General features: G+C 36.9%; 1 protein-coding gene across 12 annotated transcripts in view; it reads right to left on the bottom strand.

Annotated features, from left to right (window-relative positions):
* Positions 1-17,523, bottom strand: part of LOC115226081 (huntingtin-interacting protein 1) — a 151,992-nt gene that overhangs the window by 21,014 nt on the left and 113,455 nt on the right. For 6 of the 12 annotated variants that reach the window (XR_005004264.1, XR_005004263.1, XR_005004271.1 and 3 more), the window contains 5 exons: positions 16,914-17,143; positions 15,983-16,044; positions 15,079-15,192; positions 7,365-7,409; positions 3,129-3,424 (listed from right to left, as the gene is read on the bottom strand). Coding sequence is in view for 2 of the 12 variants with exons in the window: in XM_036514916.1 (XP_036370809.1) it covers positions 7,365-7,409; positions 15,079-15,192; positions 15,983-16,044; positions 16,914-17,143 (451 nt within the window). In the remaining 10 variants the exon portion in view is untranslated. The remainder of the gene's footprint in view (positions 1-3,128; positions 3,425-7,364; positions 7,410-15,078; positions 15,193-15,982; positions 16,045-16,913; positions 17,144-17,523) is intronic. The other 6 variants (XR_005004267.1, XR_005004268.1, XM_036514916.1 and 3 more) reach the window with 4 other exon arrangements.

Raw genomic sequence — 17,523 nt, 5'->3', positions numbered from 1 at the left:
TGTATGTATATATATATATATATATATATATACATACACAGACACACATACACAAACATACATACATGGGTATATGCAAGCATATATATGTTTTGCTGCTCAAGTTAGTGAGATAAAATGAATAAAAAAATACAGGTAAAACGTGTAAAAATAAAAACAAAAAACAATTAGTCAAGACAACACACTATTGTTGGTAACATACTATAATTATTACGACAACACATTCTTGATACATTTGTAAAAATAAATTCATTTAATCAGCAAATAAAGCATGTGTGTGTGTGTGTGCATATCTATATTTCTTTATTGCCCACAAGGGGCTAAACATAGAGGGGACAAACAAGGACAGACAAAGGGATTAAGTCGATTACATCGAACCCAGTGCGAAACTGGTACTTTTATTTATCGACCCCGAAAGGATGAAAGGCAAAGTCAACCTTGGCGGAATTTGAACTCAGAACGTAACGGCAGACGAAATACCGCCCGGCGCGCTAATGTGTCTGCCAGCTCGCCACCTTAAATGCGTGCATATCATTATCCAATGACAAGCAACCTTATTCAAAAGTTGTGGTGACCTCACCACTCAGTATGATGAAATCCAAGTGACCACCTTAGCAGATGTGACCTTTGGCAAATCTGAGTCAAAGTGTTAATGTAAGTATCTATTCTTTAATTAGTTTCGGCTGTGGCCATGCTGGGGCACTGCCATTAGCTTTGCTGCACCTTTACTTGAAATCTCCAGTGATATGCAGCATTTGGTGAACGAGGGAGTTTGATGCTGCTGCCCTCATCTGCTGTTGTGAGGTAATCTCACCTGGAACCCTTGACAGGTGGAGATCCAGTTTTGCTTTGAAGTCTCTCAGGCTTTTTGGGAAGATACTGAATAAGCTGTGGGCCCTTGAAACAGAAGCTGTTGCAGTGTCTGGTCCTGTATCCTGATGGCAATGTTGGGATCTTTGGCAATAAGCAGACCCTGAGCACTCTCTTCTGCTCCCATTTGTGCTTTTCATTAACTTGGCTCATTTGTGAATGGGCTGTAAAATACTCGATCCTTTTGAGAGCCATCAACATGGAGGTCACAGTAACTTTTTGCAATGCATTGCATCAAGACAGTTTGAAGGAAGGGAGACAGTTGTGTTGGGACCCAAAAGAGGTCAAATATCTTCCTTTGAACATGAAATGTGAGTTGCTGTTGGGAAGCCATTTAAAAATCTATGTTTGTTTCTATGTGTACTTGAGTGTGTATGTGTGAGTATATATGTATGTATGTGTGTATGTATGTATGTGTTTGTTTTCATGTGTTAGAGCAACTGAAATATCAAAATAAGATATACACATACTTATATATATATATATATATGTATATATATATATTATAAGTATGTGTATGTAAAGCATCAGGATGACATGCGGCTAGCGGTGCATGCTACAACATTTATTTGCACAACATCGACAACAACATACTATTTAACCTGCTAGAAATAGAAGCCAAATCTCCCTCAAAGTGCACACTGTCATGTTGACAAAAGAATAAATAAATAAAGAGGATGTGACAATGTAGTTGGGGATGTAGTGTTAGGTTCAACAGAAACAAGCAAAGCCTGGTGTCATAAGGAAAGAGACGTGTGGTTCGTTTCATGCCTTTGCGGTACTGAGTTTAACCCCAGCGCACAACACTTGGGCCCTTTCCTTCATAGCCTGAGAGTCGGTCCAGGTTAGATGGAGACTGTAAGGAAGCCTATCAAAGACACTGTTGTTCCTGTTTGTCAATGCTACATTTAACCCATTGCTGGTACTTTATTTTGTTGACCATGAAAGGATAAAAAGCAAAGTGGGCCCTAGCCCCATCATAGCAAAAACAATTCCAAGGGGAGAGGGTGGTCGATTACACGAACTGCAGTTTTTGACTGGGGCTTTATTTCATCAACCCCGAAAGGATGAAAGGCAAAGTCAACCTCAGTGGAATTTGAACTCAGAATTTGTAAAACCAGAAGAGAAACGCTAACAAACATTTTGCCTGGTACTCTAACAATTCTGCCAGCTCACCATCTTAAGAATAATAATTGCATCCAGCTTTCCTGTTTGATCGTATCCAGATGAAATAATATGAAATGTGATGTAGACAGGAGGGTTTATGAGAGGGAGAGAGAGAGGGGGGGTGAGAGTGTGAGTGTAAGAGAATTGAGAGTGAGTCCGAGTGTGGTTGGAAAGAGAGATGATCTGGGAAAAAGGGTACGAGTGTGTTTAACAAGAAGAGTACATGAGGGTAAGATGGATGGATGAGTAAAGATCCAGACGGAGAGAATTCCTGTATTTGTCCATGTTCTTCAAAGAACATGTCACGAACTTGTCTTTGGTTAAATCATAAAAATTATATCAGCCATAACCGTTTTCTACTCTGCTTTATATAAGTCCTCTTCATCTCCAGACAGTAAGCCTGTCCTTTTCTTTAAAGGCATGTCAGCTTTGGAGGATTCTTGATTCTAGGGATGATCTCCCCATCTCAAGTGGAGGTGGTCTTAATTACCATTTGCTAATTATGATACGTCCTCTTGAGAGAGGAAGAGATTGTTTTAATAAATCAACAATTCACGTTGTATGGTATTTGATATACCTGTATTTGTCTCTAGATAGACAGATGAATAAATGGAAAGATAGGTAGACAGATAAGGGAGAGAGAGAGAGAGAGAGAGAGAGTCTTTTCATCTGCCCCTACCCCACATCCATACACACCACAATAACGATAACAAGAAAAAAGAGAAGTATTGACATCATCATCATCATCATAAACAACATCAACATGGCCAACAACATCAATCATGATCACATCCTCATCATCAGGAGCAAATGTGGGGTCCTTTACGTGGAAGTTCAGCATGCTAGACATAGCAGCCAAACTTCTCCCCCCACATCACAGCCACCAACCCCATTGGAGAATGAGGTTGTGGGAAGTTCCATGCCATGTAAGAAAAATCGACAAGATCGCCATGGCTGGAATGCCTTTGATTATAGGTCTGCTGGGCATGAGGCCAGTTAAGGGTTAAACAACATCATCATCATTATCAACAACATCAACATTGCCAACATAATCATCATCATCATCATCATCATCTGGAACCCACACTTACCAAACGCCCAAAGAAGAAGAAAAAAGAAACAAGCAAGAAATCAGATGTAGTACCACAAGTAGCAGTAGCAGTAGTAGTAGTAGTAGTGGTGGTGGTGGTGGTGGTAGTAGTAACGGCTATGGAGTGTCCGTGTGTCTGTGTATGTATATACATATATATATATATATATATATATGTATGCGTATGTGTTAGTGGTCGGAGCTGACGGCATCTGTGCCCGAGGGAGCCAGACTGGGGTCTGGAAGCTGCAGGTCAAGGGAGCCACCACCGCCGTCGCTATCACACATCTGCAGCCACTGAAAATCACAACAGAGAAGAGGAAGAAGAAGAGGAAGAAGAGGGAGAGAGAAAGAGAGAAGAAGAAAGAAAGAAAGAGAGAAAAATATATAAAGTGACATTTCACAATGTGGAATTAGCAGTATTCACAGAAAAATGAAGAACACGATAAATAACAACAGCAACAACAACAATAATAATGGTTTCAAATTTTGGCACAAGGCCAGCAATTTCTAGAGCTGACCTCAGTGTTTAACTGGTATATATTTTATCAACTGCAAAGAGATGAAGGACAAAGCTGACTTGGAATGTAAAGCGGGATGGAATGCCCTTAAACATCTTGCCTGGTGTGCTAACAAGTCTGCCAGCTCACCACCTTAATAATAATAATAATAATAATAATAAGAGCACTTAGAGAGTGCAAACCTCTGCCAAGGCAACACGAACGTCCTCTCAACAATTAGCCAGAGATGATCTTTGAAATGAGAATATTTGAAATAGACTCGACTGCTCTCACAAACGAGAATTCTAAAAATGAGATCGACCACTCTCAAAAATTAAGTAAAAAAACAGGAAAAATAATCCAGTATCCTTGTCCGGTACCGGATCAATCCCAAAATCTAATCAGTTCGTGGCAGTTCCAAGGCCAAACATCCCTGAAAGTTTCATCTGAATCCATCCAGCAGTTCTTGAGATATCTTGTCCCACAGACAAACAAACAAATGCGACTGAAAACAATACCTCCAGAGGCAATAATAATAATAATAATAATATGATTTCAAATTTTTGTCACAAGGGCAGCTTGGGGGAGGAGGTTAAGTTGATTACATTGACCCTGGTGGAATTTGAACTCAGAATGTAGTGATGAGTGAAATACCGCCAAGCATTTTGCCTGGGATGCTAACGATTCTGCCAGCTCACTGCCTCAATAATTAATAAGGTTTCAAATTTTGGCACAAGGCCAGCATTTTCAGGGGAGGATTAAGTCAATTACAGCGATCCCAGTGCAAAGCAGGTATTTATTTTATTAACCCCAAAATGATGAAAGGCAAAGTGGACCTCAGCAGAATTTGAACCCAGAATGGTAAGATGGATGAAATGGCACCAAGCATTTTGCTCAACAGGCAAATGGTTCTGCCAGCTTCCTACTTAAAAAATATGTATGAGCCACTGAAGGAGACCTCTATGAGGTAGTTAAACATATGAGAAATAGCAGCCAAAGAAGGAGACTGGTACATTAGGAGTGGCTGTGTGGTAAGTAGCTTGCTTACCAACCACATGGTTCCGGGTCCAGTCCCACTGCATGGCACCTTGGGCAAGTGTCTTCTGCTATAGCCTCGGGCCGACCAAAGCCTTGTGAATGGATTTGGTAGACGGAAACTGAAAGAAGCCTGTCGTATATATGTATATATATATATATATATGTGTGTGTGTGTGTTTGTGCGTCTGTTTGTCCCCCTAGCATTGCTTGACAACCGATGCTGGTGTGTTTACATCCCCGTCACTTAGTGGTTCGGCAAAAGAGACCGATAGAATAAGTACTGGGCTTACAAAAGAATAAGTCCCGGGGTCGAGTTGCTTGATTAAAAAAAAGGTGGTGCTCCAGCATGGCTGCAGTCAACTGACTGAAACAAGTAAAAGAGTAAGAGTATAGTGGCAGCCAAATCTCCCTCAAATCCCACGCTATTATCTAGGTCACAGCTGGAATGAATTTGAATACCTTGATTAGAGAGATGACCTGAAAAGAACAATCACACACACACACACACACACACACACAAGTGGAGATGGAGAAAGAGATGAAGCACAAAAGAGAAAAAGCATGAGACAGAGAGAGAGGGGAGGGAGAGAGAGAATAATGAAATGTTGATGGAAATCTTGGTGGAGTGTGTAAAGAGATCCTGGTAAAAGGATTGGTGAGTTGGAAAGGAACTCTTGTTTCCGATGCATGAAAACCAGACACGCATCAGTGACTTTGGTGATAAAAGAACTCACAAAATAAAGACAAGCAATAATGGTTGGGATCTCTTTTAGGTAATAATAATAATCCTTTCTACTGCAGGCAAAAGGCTGTTGTCGATTAAATCTACCCCAGGGCTCAACTGGTACTTGTTTCATTGACCCCGAAAGGATGAGAAGTAAAGCTAACCTTGGTGGAAAGTGAACTCAGAACATAAACGTTTGTGTGCGTGTGTGTGTACATGCACATACACACACATACACACATATACATATATACATACATATATATATACATATATATATATACATATATATATATACATATATATATACATATATATATATACATATATATACATACATACACACATACAATTCTGTTTGTCAGCTTTCCTCACCACTCAGCAATTGGTGTTGGTTTGTTGACATCCCGGTAACTTTACGGTTTGCCAAAAGAGACAGAATATATACCAGACTTTAGGGATAAAAAACAACAAAATAAGTACTGGGGCCAATTTGATGGAGAAAATCCTCCAAGGCAGTGCACTGCCCCAGCATGGCCACAGCCCAGTGACTTGAAACAAATAAAAGATAAAACAATCCTAAACACACACGTATAACATCCAAATACCAGACCAAACATATGAGGAGTGATGGTCATATCAGTGACGGTGAAGGAGAAGTGGATGATGGTTAGGGTTGACTGTTTAATGCATGCAGGATAGAAATATTGTCAGCATTCCCAAAACAATCAGGGGACGAAAGGGGGTGGGTTCGTGACTTCTTTTAGGGGTTTCTTTTCAACATCTCCAACATATACTGTACAGATATAAGGCTTTACACACACACACACGTGTGTGTGTGTGTGTATATACACATAAGTTTGGCTGTTCACTTCCCAACCACATGGTTCAATTCCACTGCACAGCATCTTGGACAAGTTTTCTCTACTGAAAGCCCAAGTTCAGCCAAAGCCTTGTTGATGGATTTGTCAGATGGAAACTGAAAAGAAACCTATTCTATTTATGCATGTATGTGTGTGTGTGTATATATATATATATATATATATATATAAGAAATTAAAAAAGGAAAATATGCACATTTACATAGTTTTAATATAATTTCTAATATATCAACCGGTTTCGCTATTGCTATTCATGATATGTTTTACTTATTTGAATATATATTTTTTTTTTCTTAAGAAGAAATTTGGACCAAACTGGACCAAATATCTTCTAAAGAAAAAAAAAATATATATATATTCAAGTAAGTAAAACATAATATGAATAGCAATAGCGAAACCGGTCGATATATTAAAAATTATATTAAAACTATGTAAGTGTGCGTATTTTCCTTTTTTATGTATATATATATATATATATATATATATATATATATATATGAATGTATTTAATTTATAGTGATTACTCTGGCAAAACACATTCTGTTTAATCTTTGACTGGTTGAGAAGTGAGATGATTCACAATGTATATTTCATCCGTCTAACGATTATGGATTAAATATTTTCTGTGGTTGAACAGAACTTGTTGAACTTGTCACCCTTTGAAATTATTTATTTATTTATGTGTGTGTGTGTGTGTGTGTGAGTGTTGAAAATGAATGCCATTCATTTCCAATCTTCTGCAAGATCATGTCAAGCCATGTGGAAATATTACCTTGCTTGGAAACAGGTGAGGGTAGGTGACAGGAAGGGCATCCCATCATCAAGGCTCTGCCTCTGTGAATGCCATCGGATCCATGCAAGCATGAAAAGGTGGACATTAAAATGTTGATGGGTCACCTTGAACATCTGTTTGTGCACGTGTACCCACGTTTATGTAGTGTGTATACACATGCATATTTTACTGTGTACACACACACACACACACACATCTGTAAGCATGTTTGAGATGGGAGAAGGCAATGAAGTGCAAAAAAGAGAAGTCACGGAGGAGAAGGATGAGAGGGTCATGTGGTGAGGAATTTGGGAATCGGTACCTGCTCTGTGTCAGATTGGTCTTGTTTCTCTATGACATCAAGTTCCTGGCACAAAATAAACCAACGTTAGTTGACAGTTAAAAAAGAAAGAAAGATCCCAATACCCCCAAACCTCCCTGAAACAAAAAAACCTCAGAGATTAGAAAATTTAAGGAGAACACCAAACGTTGGGGTGTTGTCCTTGTTTAACAGGAAATGACTTGACCTGTGGCTTTGCATTGAAACTGGACTAATTACATCTCCATGACACAACCATTTCTTTAACCAAATTTAAAAGCTGGTCCACTTCGTTTTCGTTGTAAATTCCACAGTCTTTTCAAATGGCTAATAATGTGTGCGAGCGCTGCTACTACACACATTGGAAAGCATTGTACAACCAAGCACTAAAGAAGATCTTTCCTCCTCCATGAAACAAAGCTGTTCCCGCTGGACGTCAACCCAGTATTTCTAAGCTATGGACCGAGTGATTTGTTGTAAGGTTATCTCCCTAGACAGATTGCCTTCACTATGGCTAAGAAGCCCTTTCTTCCCCACTGACACAGGTTGTACTGGTTTACAGTTTACCAGTAGTAGGATCCGATGTAATCTCCTACCCTGATGTAATCTCCAGGGATACAGGCATCCAGCAACAGGACCCTCCGTAGTGCTATGATGGACCGTGAAGTCTGGCGTAGCATGGTAAATTCCACTGTCTCAACCACGGTCAAACAATGATGATGATGATCTTTTTCGTTTACACCTTTTGCCTGTCCTTTCTTATCACGTGATACCCAGGACATATTTCCCTGGGGTCCATGCATCATATATGATGCACATTTCAAAATTTTTTAAACCAGTAGCTTAAGACTTATGAAGCTTCACATTAACTGAGATTGATAAACAGGGTTGGTTTGTTGGCGTCACTATAACTTAGTGGTGCAACAAAAAGAGACCAATAGAAGACTATGAGGGTCCAGTCAGGTAAAAGAGGCACCAAAGGGGTCCATTGCTAACAAAATATCTGAGAACCACAGCCCTGCTCTTATTCTCTCTCTCTTGTACCATAACCTTACATCTCCCTCTTTCTTTGCAAATGGGAGACACCAAGGATTCCCCACTTCAGCAAGACCCTTGTTTTTGTCTCTTTATCATACTTTCATATCGTTCAATACAAAACTCCACTTGGTTGAGGGGCTTTGCCTTGGGTATCTGGTCACCTCACGGGTGCCAGTAACATAGAAGAAAAAGTACCCAGTCCACTGTGTAAAGAGGTCGGCATTAGGAACAGCCAAAGAGACCTTGCCGAAGCAGATACTGGAGATTGGTGCAACCCTCCGGCTTGTTGGTTCCCATCGCTCCATCCAACACAGTGTGTGTGTGTGTGGGGGGGGGAAAGAAGATGTTAAATGATGATAGTATCAGAGAGTGTATGATATGAGGGTACCAAAGAATGGACAATTTGGTGAACTCAAAGAAGCAGCAATTCACTGCTTTAATGGACTGGTGTCTGTGACACACAGATACACACAGACAGGGCAGAAGTTGGAAATTCCATGGAACCAGAGCAACTAAAGTAGGGTCTCTAAGGCACTGAAAATCACAATGGCACACTTGTGCCACCACCACCAATGAAACTAGATAAATGCCGAGTCATCAAGAATTGTGTGTGAGAGTTGTGACAAGGAGCTGAAAAGGGAAAAAGCATGTTACACAAAGGAAAATAGCCAAATTTAAAAACCCTGTAACAATGCTATATACATATATAAGTGTGTGTGTATATATAAAACTGTCCGACGAACGGGAACGTGAAACTCTGAGTAACAGGTTTTGTTGAATTTCTGTTGCTTTTAAATAAAACATATTACTCTACCTCTGGTATTTGAGTACTCTTTTTTTCCACCTTGTTTCACATTTATGTGTTTACTCCGGTATATATATATATATATATATATATATATATATATATTATATATATAAATAAATAAAATTAAATGTCCTTTCACATGTGTGTCTGTGTGTGTGAGAGAGGTTTGAAACAAAGTTCTGTCCTGTTTCTGAGATGATCATTTTGTGGTTAATTTTTCATTACTTTGGGTAAAATAAGAATTGATTTTTACCTCCTAATGTTCTTTGTAGATTATATGAGAGCATAGTGGTTAAATTTGTATTCATTTCTTTAGCCTTTTAATATAAGTTTAGGTTAAACCCACATCGGACGCTGCTTGAATTCAAAGGAAGATCTCCAGCAATGAAAGTGGAAAGAATTATTCGTTCAAATGGCAACAAAGTTTTAAGAGTCTGGATTTGTCAAACAAGGGTCTGACCAGTTTCATTTGGGAAATTTTTCTCCCTTGAAATGTGAAAAGACTAAAGAAGTGTTTGTTTCTTTTGTTGAATTGTAACAGGAATTTCTTTCTAACTTGTCCAAAATACCAAACTCTTTGGTGAGTGGAAAAGAAACAACGCAGAGATGAAAGTTGAAAAAAACCATTCCCTTTTCAGAAGTGTACAGTCCCATCCAGCTCCCCAAATGGCAGGATCTACAGAGACCACATTTCTTTGACTATACACTTCTGAAGATGGGTCTTTGTACCCTAAATACAGAAAAGGTTTTACAAGTTTCATCTCTGCATTGCAATTTCGTATTTTGGTTCTGTACTACAATGCTTCAAGCCAACTACAACACTCTTTTCTCTCTCTCTCTCTCATATATATATATATATATATATATATATAATAATTATTTGAGGGAATATAAATCCAAACTTACAGGGAAAAAAATTCAATTTAGAAATATTAAATCAAATTTCACAAAATATAATACATATATAAAAAATTACAAAAAAACCACCTTTTATCAATTCAAAATGAACAATTAAATTACACCATCTAGAAAATTACATATAATAGAAATATTAAAATTAAAATAACAATAACATACCAATGATTAAGTAAATTGTCGTTATTCTATCAATTGTATACGTTTTTATTATTATTTTGCAATTTACTTAATCATTGAAATTTTATTGTTATTTTAATTTTAATATTTCTATTATATGTAATTTTCTAGATGGTGTAATTTAATTGTTCATTTTGAATTGATAAAAGATGTTTTTTTTCTAATTTTTATATATATATATATATATATATATATATATATAGATATATATAGTGAGAGAGAGAGAGAGAGAGACACACACACACACACAAAAGCATTTCAAAAGTGAATAGCCACCCCTCATATCATTTTATCTGTGCATTGTTATGACACCCAAATTAATTAAACCATTTAGAATAGCATAAAACATCAAGTCTGCTAAATCTTAGATTAACCATTTCAAGGAATCAAATGACATTAGTTTGTTTCCAGAAAGAAATCTTTCAAAAACGATGACATCTACATACTTTTGAAATGTTTGCATGTGTGTCAGTATGTATGTATATATATATATATATATATATATATATATATATATATATATATATATATATAGAGAGAGAGAGAGAGAGAGAGAGAGAGAGAAATATGAGGCAGTCAGAATTTGGATAATTCTTTATTAGTGCTGTCATCCATTCATGAAGATTTTTTCCAAATAAATTTTCTAGAAAGTTTCTTCGTTTTTATACAAATGGAGAGTGCTTCCTCCCTATCTTTCCTCCATTCCCTCCCCTCCTCACCATTTGTATAAAAACCAAGAAACTTATAAAATTTATTTTGAAAAATCCTCATCAACAAACAACAACACAAATAAAGAATTACCCAAATTCTAACTGCCTTCTTTTTTTTAATATACAATATCTGTACCCCACTTCAAACATTATATATATATATATATATATATATGTATTAATAGTAATGGTAAGACAACAAAAGAATGAATGAGACCTCATTATGTAAATAGAGGAATTTATCTGTAATATGTGACAATTATTTGGTTGCCCCGACATCTGAAACTCAGAGTTTTATTATGGCAACTGAATAATTGTCACATATCATATATTACAGATATATATATTTATATATACATAGGGTGTGTAAGGTATTTGAGGATATACTTTTTGGATCATTGCTGCATTTTTTGTTAACTCTATATAATCTTTGGTCAGAAAATAGTAATGGCAGACCCTCAGCTTACTCAAGAAATGAAGAGGCATGCTCTTACTGTGGTTATAAAGGCTGAGCATAGCAATTTAGAAATATCTTGATTTTTAAAAGTTGCCAGATCTTTCGTCTACAAAGTTTGTAAGGAGTTAGAGACTGAAGATGGAAATGTATCACCAGTATCAAAGCATAAAAAGCATTCTAAATGCTCTGAAGTCTTAAGAACACCTGAATTTATCCAACAAGTTCAACAGACTATTGATTACAATCTCAGAAAGTCCTTGAGGTCAATTGCGAAAGATCTTCATGTGTCAGAAGGAACAGTCAGAAATGTTGTCCACAAAGACATCAGATATAAGTCTTATATGATGAGGAAAGGTCAATTTGTCAGAAAAAGCAAAAGAAAATCACTACATCAGATGTAAAAGGCTCTTAAACAAACTGAAAAATTCAGCAGAAGAAGATTTGATTTGGTTTTTCTCAAACGAGAAAATCTTTGACCAAGATCAAAAAGTTAACAGAAGAAATGACAGACAGGTTATGTGCAGACCCTTCTGAAGTTTCAAGTGTTATGCATACAAAATTTCCTGCAACTGTCATGGTTTTACAAGTTGTTAGCAATGAAGGACATGTGATGCCTCCTTACTTCTTCCCACAAGGACTTAGAGTTAACTCTGCTGTCTACATTGAGATCCTGGAAATAATTGCTAAGCCCTGGATAGACGGTGTATGCAGTGGAAGGCCATATGTGTTTCAGTAAGACTCTGCACTATCACACATGGCTCTAGTAACACAAGAATGGATGGTTGAAAGTTTTCATGATCACACAACCCCTAACATTTGGCCTCCTAATTCCCCAGATCTTAATCCATGTGGAGCATTGTTGAGAGAGAGGTCAATGAACATGCCCATAACACCAAAGATTCTTTGAAAGCTGCCATAGTCAGAGTAATGTCCAAAATGAACAAGGATCACTTGATTCGAGAATGTAGATCTCATATAGAAGCAGTTGTTGAAGCTGAAGGTGGCTTTATTGAATAACATTTTAGAAAAGAAGGTTTATTTCTATCCTCAAAGCATTTTCTGATAAATAAGGTTATTATCTGTTATCATATATCTGTTTTTTTTATAAACATAAATCTGTCCTCAAATACCTTACGCAGCCTGTATGTAAGTAAAAAACAAAATTATTCTATTCCACATGGGTAGAAATATAGGAAAAATAAAAGTTGAAAATGCACTGAGAATAGTTAAAATATTTTTTATTATTAATATATTTAAAGCTTTAACGAGTTTCACAGATTTTCAAAAAGTTCAAATAGAAAATCTGTGTAAACTGTGAAACCGGTTAAAGCTTAAATCGATTAATAAAAAATATTTTAACTATTCCCAGTGCATTTTCAACTTCTATTTTTTATATATATATATATAATATTTATATATATATTATATATATATATATATATAGAGAGAGAGAGAGAGAGAGAGAGAGAGAGAATATGAGGCAGTCAGAATTTGGATAATTCTTTATTAGTGCTGTCATCCATTCATGAAGATTTTTTCCAAATAAATTTTCTAGAAAGTTTCTTCGTTTTTTATACAAATGGAGAGTGCTTCCTCCCTATCTTTCCTCCATTCCCTCCCCTCCTCACCATTTGTATAAAAACCAAGAAACTTATAAAATTTATTTTGAAAAATCCTCATCAACAAACAACAACACAAATAAAGAATTACCCAAATTCTAACTGCCTTCTTTTTTTTAATATACAATATCTGTACCCCACTTCAAACATTATATATATATATATATATATATATATGTATTAATAGTAATGGTAAGACAACAAAAGAATGAATGAGACCTCATTATGTAAATAGAGGAATTTATCTGTAATATGTGACAATTATTTGGTTGCCCCGACATCTGAAACTCAGAGTTTTATTATGGCAACTGAATAATTGTCACATATCATATATTACAGATATATATATTTATATATACATAGGGTGTGTAAGGTATTTGAGGATATACTTTTTGGATCATTGCTGCATTTTTTGTTAACTCTATATAATCTTTGGTCAGAAAATAGTAATGGCAGACCCTCAGCTTACTCAAGAAATGAAGAGGCATGCTCTTACTGTGGTTATAAAGGCTGAGCATAGCAATTTAGAAATATCTTGATTTTTAAAAGTTGCCAGATCTTTCGTCTACAAAGTTTGTAAGGAGTTAGAGACTGAAGATGGAAATGTATCACCAGTATCAAAGCATAAAAAGCATTCTAAATGCTCTGAAGTCTTAAGAACACCTGAATTTATCCAACAAGTTCAACAGACTATTGATTACAATCTCAGAAAGTCCTTGAGGTCAATTGCGAAAGATCTTCATGTGTCAGAAGGAACAGTCAGAAATGTTGTCCACAAAGACATCAGATATAAGTCTTATATGATGAGGAAAGGTCAATTGTCAGAAAAAGCAAAGAAAATCACTACATCAGATGTAAAAGGCTCTTAAACAAACTGAAAAATTCAGCAGAAGAAGATTTGATTTGGTTTTTCTCAAACGAGAAAATCTTTGACCAAGATCAAAAAGTTAACAGAAGAAATGACAGACAGGTTATGTGCAGACCCTTCTGAAGTTTCAAGTGTTATGCATACAAAATTTCCTGCAACTGTCATGGTTTTACAAGTTGTTAGCAATGAAGGACATGTGATGCCTCCTTACTTCTTCCCACAAGGACTTAGAGTTAACTCTGCTGTCTACATTGAGATCCTGGAAATAATTGCTAAGCCCTGGATAGACGGTGTATGCAGTGGAAGGCCATATGTGTTTCAGTAAGACTCTGCACTATCACACATGGCTCTAGTAACACAAGAATGGATGGTTGAAAGTTTTCATGATCACACAACCCCTAACATTTGGCCTCCTAATTCCCCAGATCTTAATCCATGTGGAGCATTGTTGAGAGAGAGGTCAATGAACATGCCCATAACACCAAGATTCTTTGAAAGCTGCCATAGTCAGAGTAATGTCCAAAATGAACAAGGATCACTTGATTCGAGAATGTAGATCTCATATAGAAGCAGTTGTTGAAGCTGAAGGTGGCTTTATTGAATAACATTTTAGAAAAGAAGGTTTATTTCTATCCTCAAAGCATTTTCTGATAAATAAGGTTATTATCTGTTATCATATATCTGTTTTTTTTATAAACATAAATCTGTCCTCAAATACCTTACGCAGCCTGTATGTAAGTAAAAAACAAAATTATTCTATTCCACATGGGTAGAAATATAGGAAAAATAAAAGTTGAAAATGCACTGAGAATAGTTAAAATATTTTTTATTATTAATATATTTAAAGCTTTAACGAGTTTCACAGATTTTCAAAAAGTTCAAATAGAAAATCTGTGTAAACTGTGAAACCGGTTAAAGCTTTAAATCGATTAATAAAAAATATTTTAACTATTCCCAGTGCATTTTCAACTTCTATTTTTTATATATATATATATAAATATTTATATATATATATATTTATATACATATATATATATATTGTCAATTAGTCAGTCAGACAAAAATAAACAGACCACATGGAATGGTAAGCAAAAGTGGAATTAAGAAGACCCAGCTACTTACCTCTTCAACATCCCAGCCTTCACTCTCACCAGCCAGCTGGTAATGGTGCTTGCGAATGTTGCTTAATTTCTCATACTCATTCTTCAAGTCCTTCTCCATCTCAAGAATCAACACCTGTTAATTAAAGCATTGGACTTTGATACAGGTACTAAATGTTGTGTCTATGTATTGTGTGTGTGTGTGTGTGGTTGCGACTGATGCCAGTGCCATCTGACCAGCATGCAAAAAGCACCATTTGAGTACTGGGCCCCATGGAGGCAGTGACAGGTGACCAAGACCTCTGGTGATATCCCATGTTTGTGTTGACCTGTCAAGCCAAGTGAGACCATAGTTGTGGCCGATGGCGGCGTCAGGTCAATGGTACCCGTGCCAGTGGCACATAAGAAGCACCCACTACACTTTCAGAGTGGATGATGTTTGGAAGGGCATCCAGCAGTAGAAATCTTGCCAAATCAGATTGGAAACTGGTGCAGCCCTCTGGCTTAACAGTTTTCAGTGAAATTGTCCAACCCATGCCAGCATGGAAAGCGGATGATGATGAGATAGAAACATAGGTGGAGAGTTATGTACACATGTGTATATGAATATATGTATGTATATGCATGTGTGTGTGTGAGTATGTATATACATGTATGTGTGTGTGCAAATATGTACGCACATATATATATGCACGTGCATGTAAGAGAGTAGGGTGTGACTTGAGGGAGATTTGGTTTGGCTGCTATTTCTACCAGATCTAGCTATCATGTAGATGTCTCCCTCATTGGCTCATAGATACATAAGACAGTAGGGTGTGAATTGAGGGACATTTGGCTGTTATTTCTACCATGCCTAGCTACCATAGAGAAGATCTCTTGTTGGTTTATTGTGAAACCCAATTCTTCAGGGGTGGTCATTTACTCACCTTTATCTGCATTTCCTGCTTTTTGGTCTGATGTAAGTTTAGACTGGAAAAGTCCATTAAACCTGGGGAGGAGACAGGATAAGAATGATTCATTTTATTGCCACCAGTGGGACACAGAGGGGACATTACAAGTTGAGGGAAGGAGAACAGATTGAGGGACTTTATCAAGATAGACTGATACAAGGAGAACAGAAAGGATGGGTGGAGCAGAATTAAGAAAATTTATTAAAACTTTTAAAGGTGTATGAACAAAGGAAGGACGATGATATTTTGCCGACTGGGAGACAGATGCCTAGGGTTAAAGAAAGATTGATGATGAAGGAAAAAAATCAAAATACAAAAATGACCTGACCACAATGATGAAAACAAAAAAAACAAGAGCAAAGAGCAGCAGGCATTGTGGTGCGGTCAAGAGGTTGGCAATCGGATGGTTTTTATGCCCCCCCCCAAGGTAAGCTAGCAGAATTGTTAGCATGTTGGGCAAAATACTTAGAGGCATTTCTTGTAACTCTTTATTTTGTGAGTTCAAATCTTACTGAGGTCATCTTTTGCGTTTCATCTTTTCAGTGGGGTCATTCAACTAAAGAATCAGTCGAGTGTAGGGGGTTCATGGAATCAACTTGTCCATCCCTTCCCCTCAAAATTCCTGGCCTTGGACCCTGCAACAGACACTCCCCCATTCAGGGAGTGTTGCTATCTTGGTCACTTATATGTCATGGAAACCATATAGGTTAAAAGGAATGAGAAAATATATTTGTGTGTGTATAAGTGTGACTTAGCAGTATGGCAAAGAGAGACTAATAGACTTTACAGAAAAAACAAACAAAGTACTGGGGTCAATTTATTCAACTAAAACCCTTCAAGTCAGTGCCCCAGCATGGCCGTAGCAAAAGATAAAGAAAATCTTGTTAGACAAGATAAAATGTCTTACTTCGTTCTTCGATAGCGTTTGCCCCTGTTTTAGCTGAACCAATCACTTTTCCGGCCGCTTGGTTGACCTTCTTTGAGGCATCGGTCAGTTCTTTGAGATGTTTGCTGTTGCGGTCAGCTTTGACCTTCGAGGCAACCACTAGCTGGATTGTACTGGCAGCAATCTCTTTGGAATACACAATTAGTTCCTCAAATTTGCCTTCACCCTGGACAACTTTATCAGCAGCCTCCCTGGAACAACAAACAGACAATTATGCATGAGTGTGTGAGTGTATATATGTGTATGTATCATTATTATTGTTATACTACTACTACTACTACTACTACTATTATTAACAATATTAATACGCTAACTTTTTCTTTTTGTATGTACCTGTTGTGTGTGTCACACTTCAAAGAAGTGGCAAAGCAAGAGAGAGGAGGAGAGGAAGTAAGAGAGAAAGAGAAGAGTGAGAAAGACAGTGAGTGGTGGTGATGTTCATTTTGTGTTTTTAAATGTTTAATAAATTGCAGGAAAAGTAGATACATATATACATACACACATTGTTAAATTAAAAGCGGGAGAGAAGAGGGACACAGAGGAAGTGAAAGAGAAAGAGAGAGACACAGTA

This window comes from Octopus sinensis, linkage group LG29 (genome assembly GCF_006345805.1).
Source record: "Octopus sinensis linkage group LG29, ASM634580v1, whole genome shotgun sequence".
In the NCBI taxonomy this organism is placed as follows: domain Eukaryota; kingdom Metazoa; phylum Mollusca; class Cephalopoda; order Octopoda; family Octopodidae; genus Octopus; species Octopus sinensis.
The sequence above is the reverse complement of the archived record's forward strand: the minus strand, read 5'-3'. Positions and strand labels throughout refer to the sequence as shown.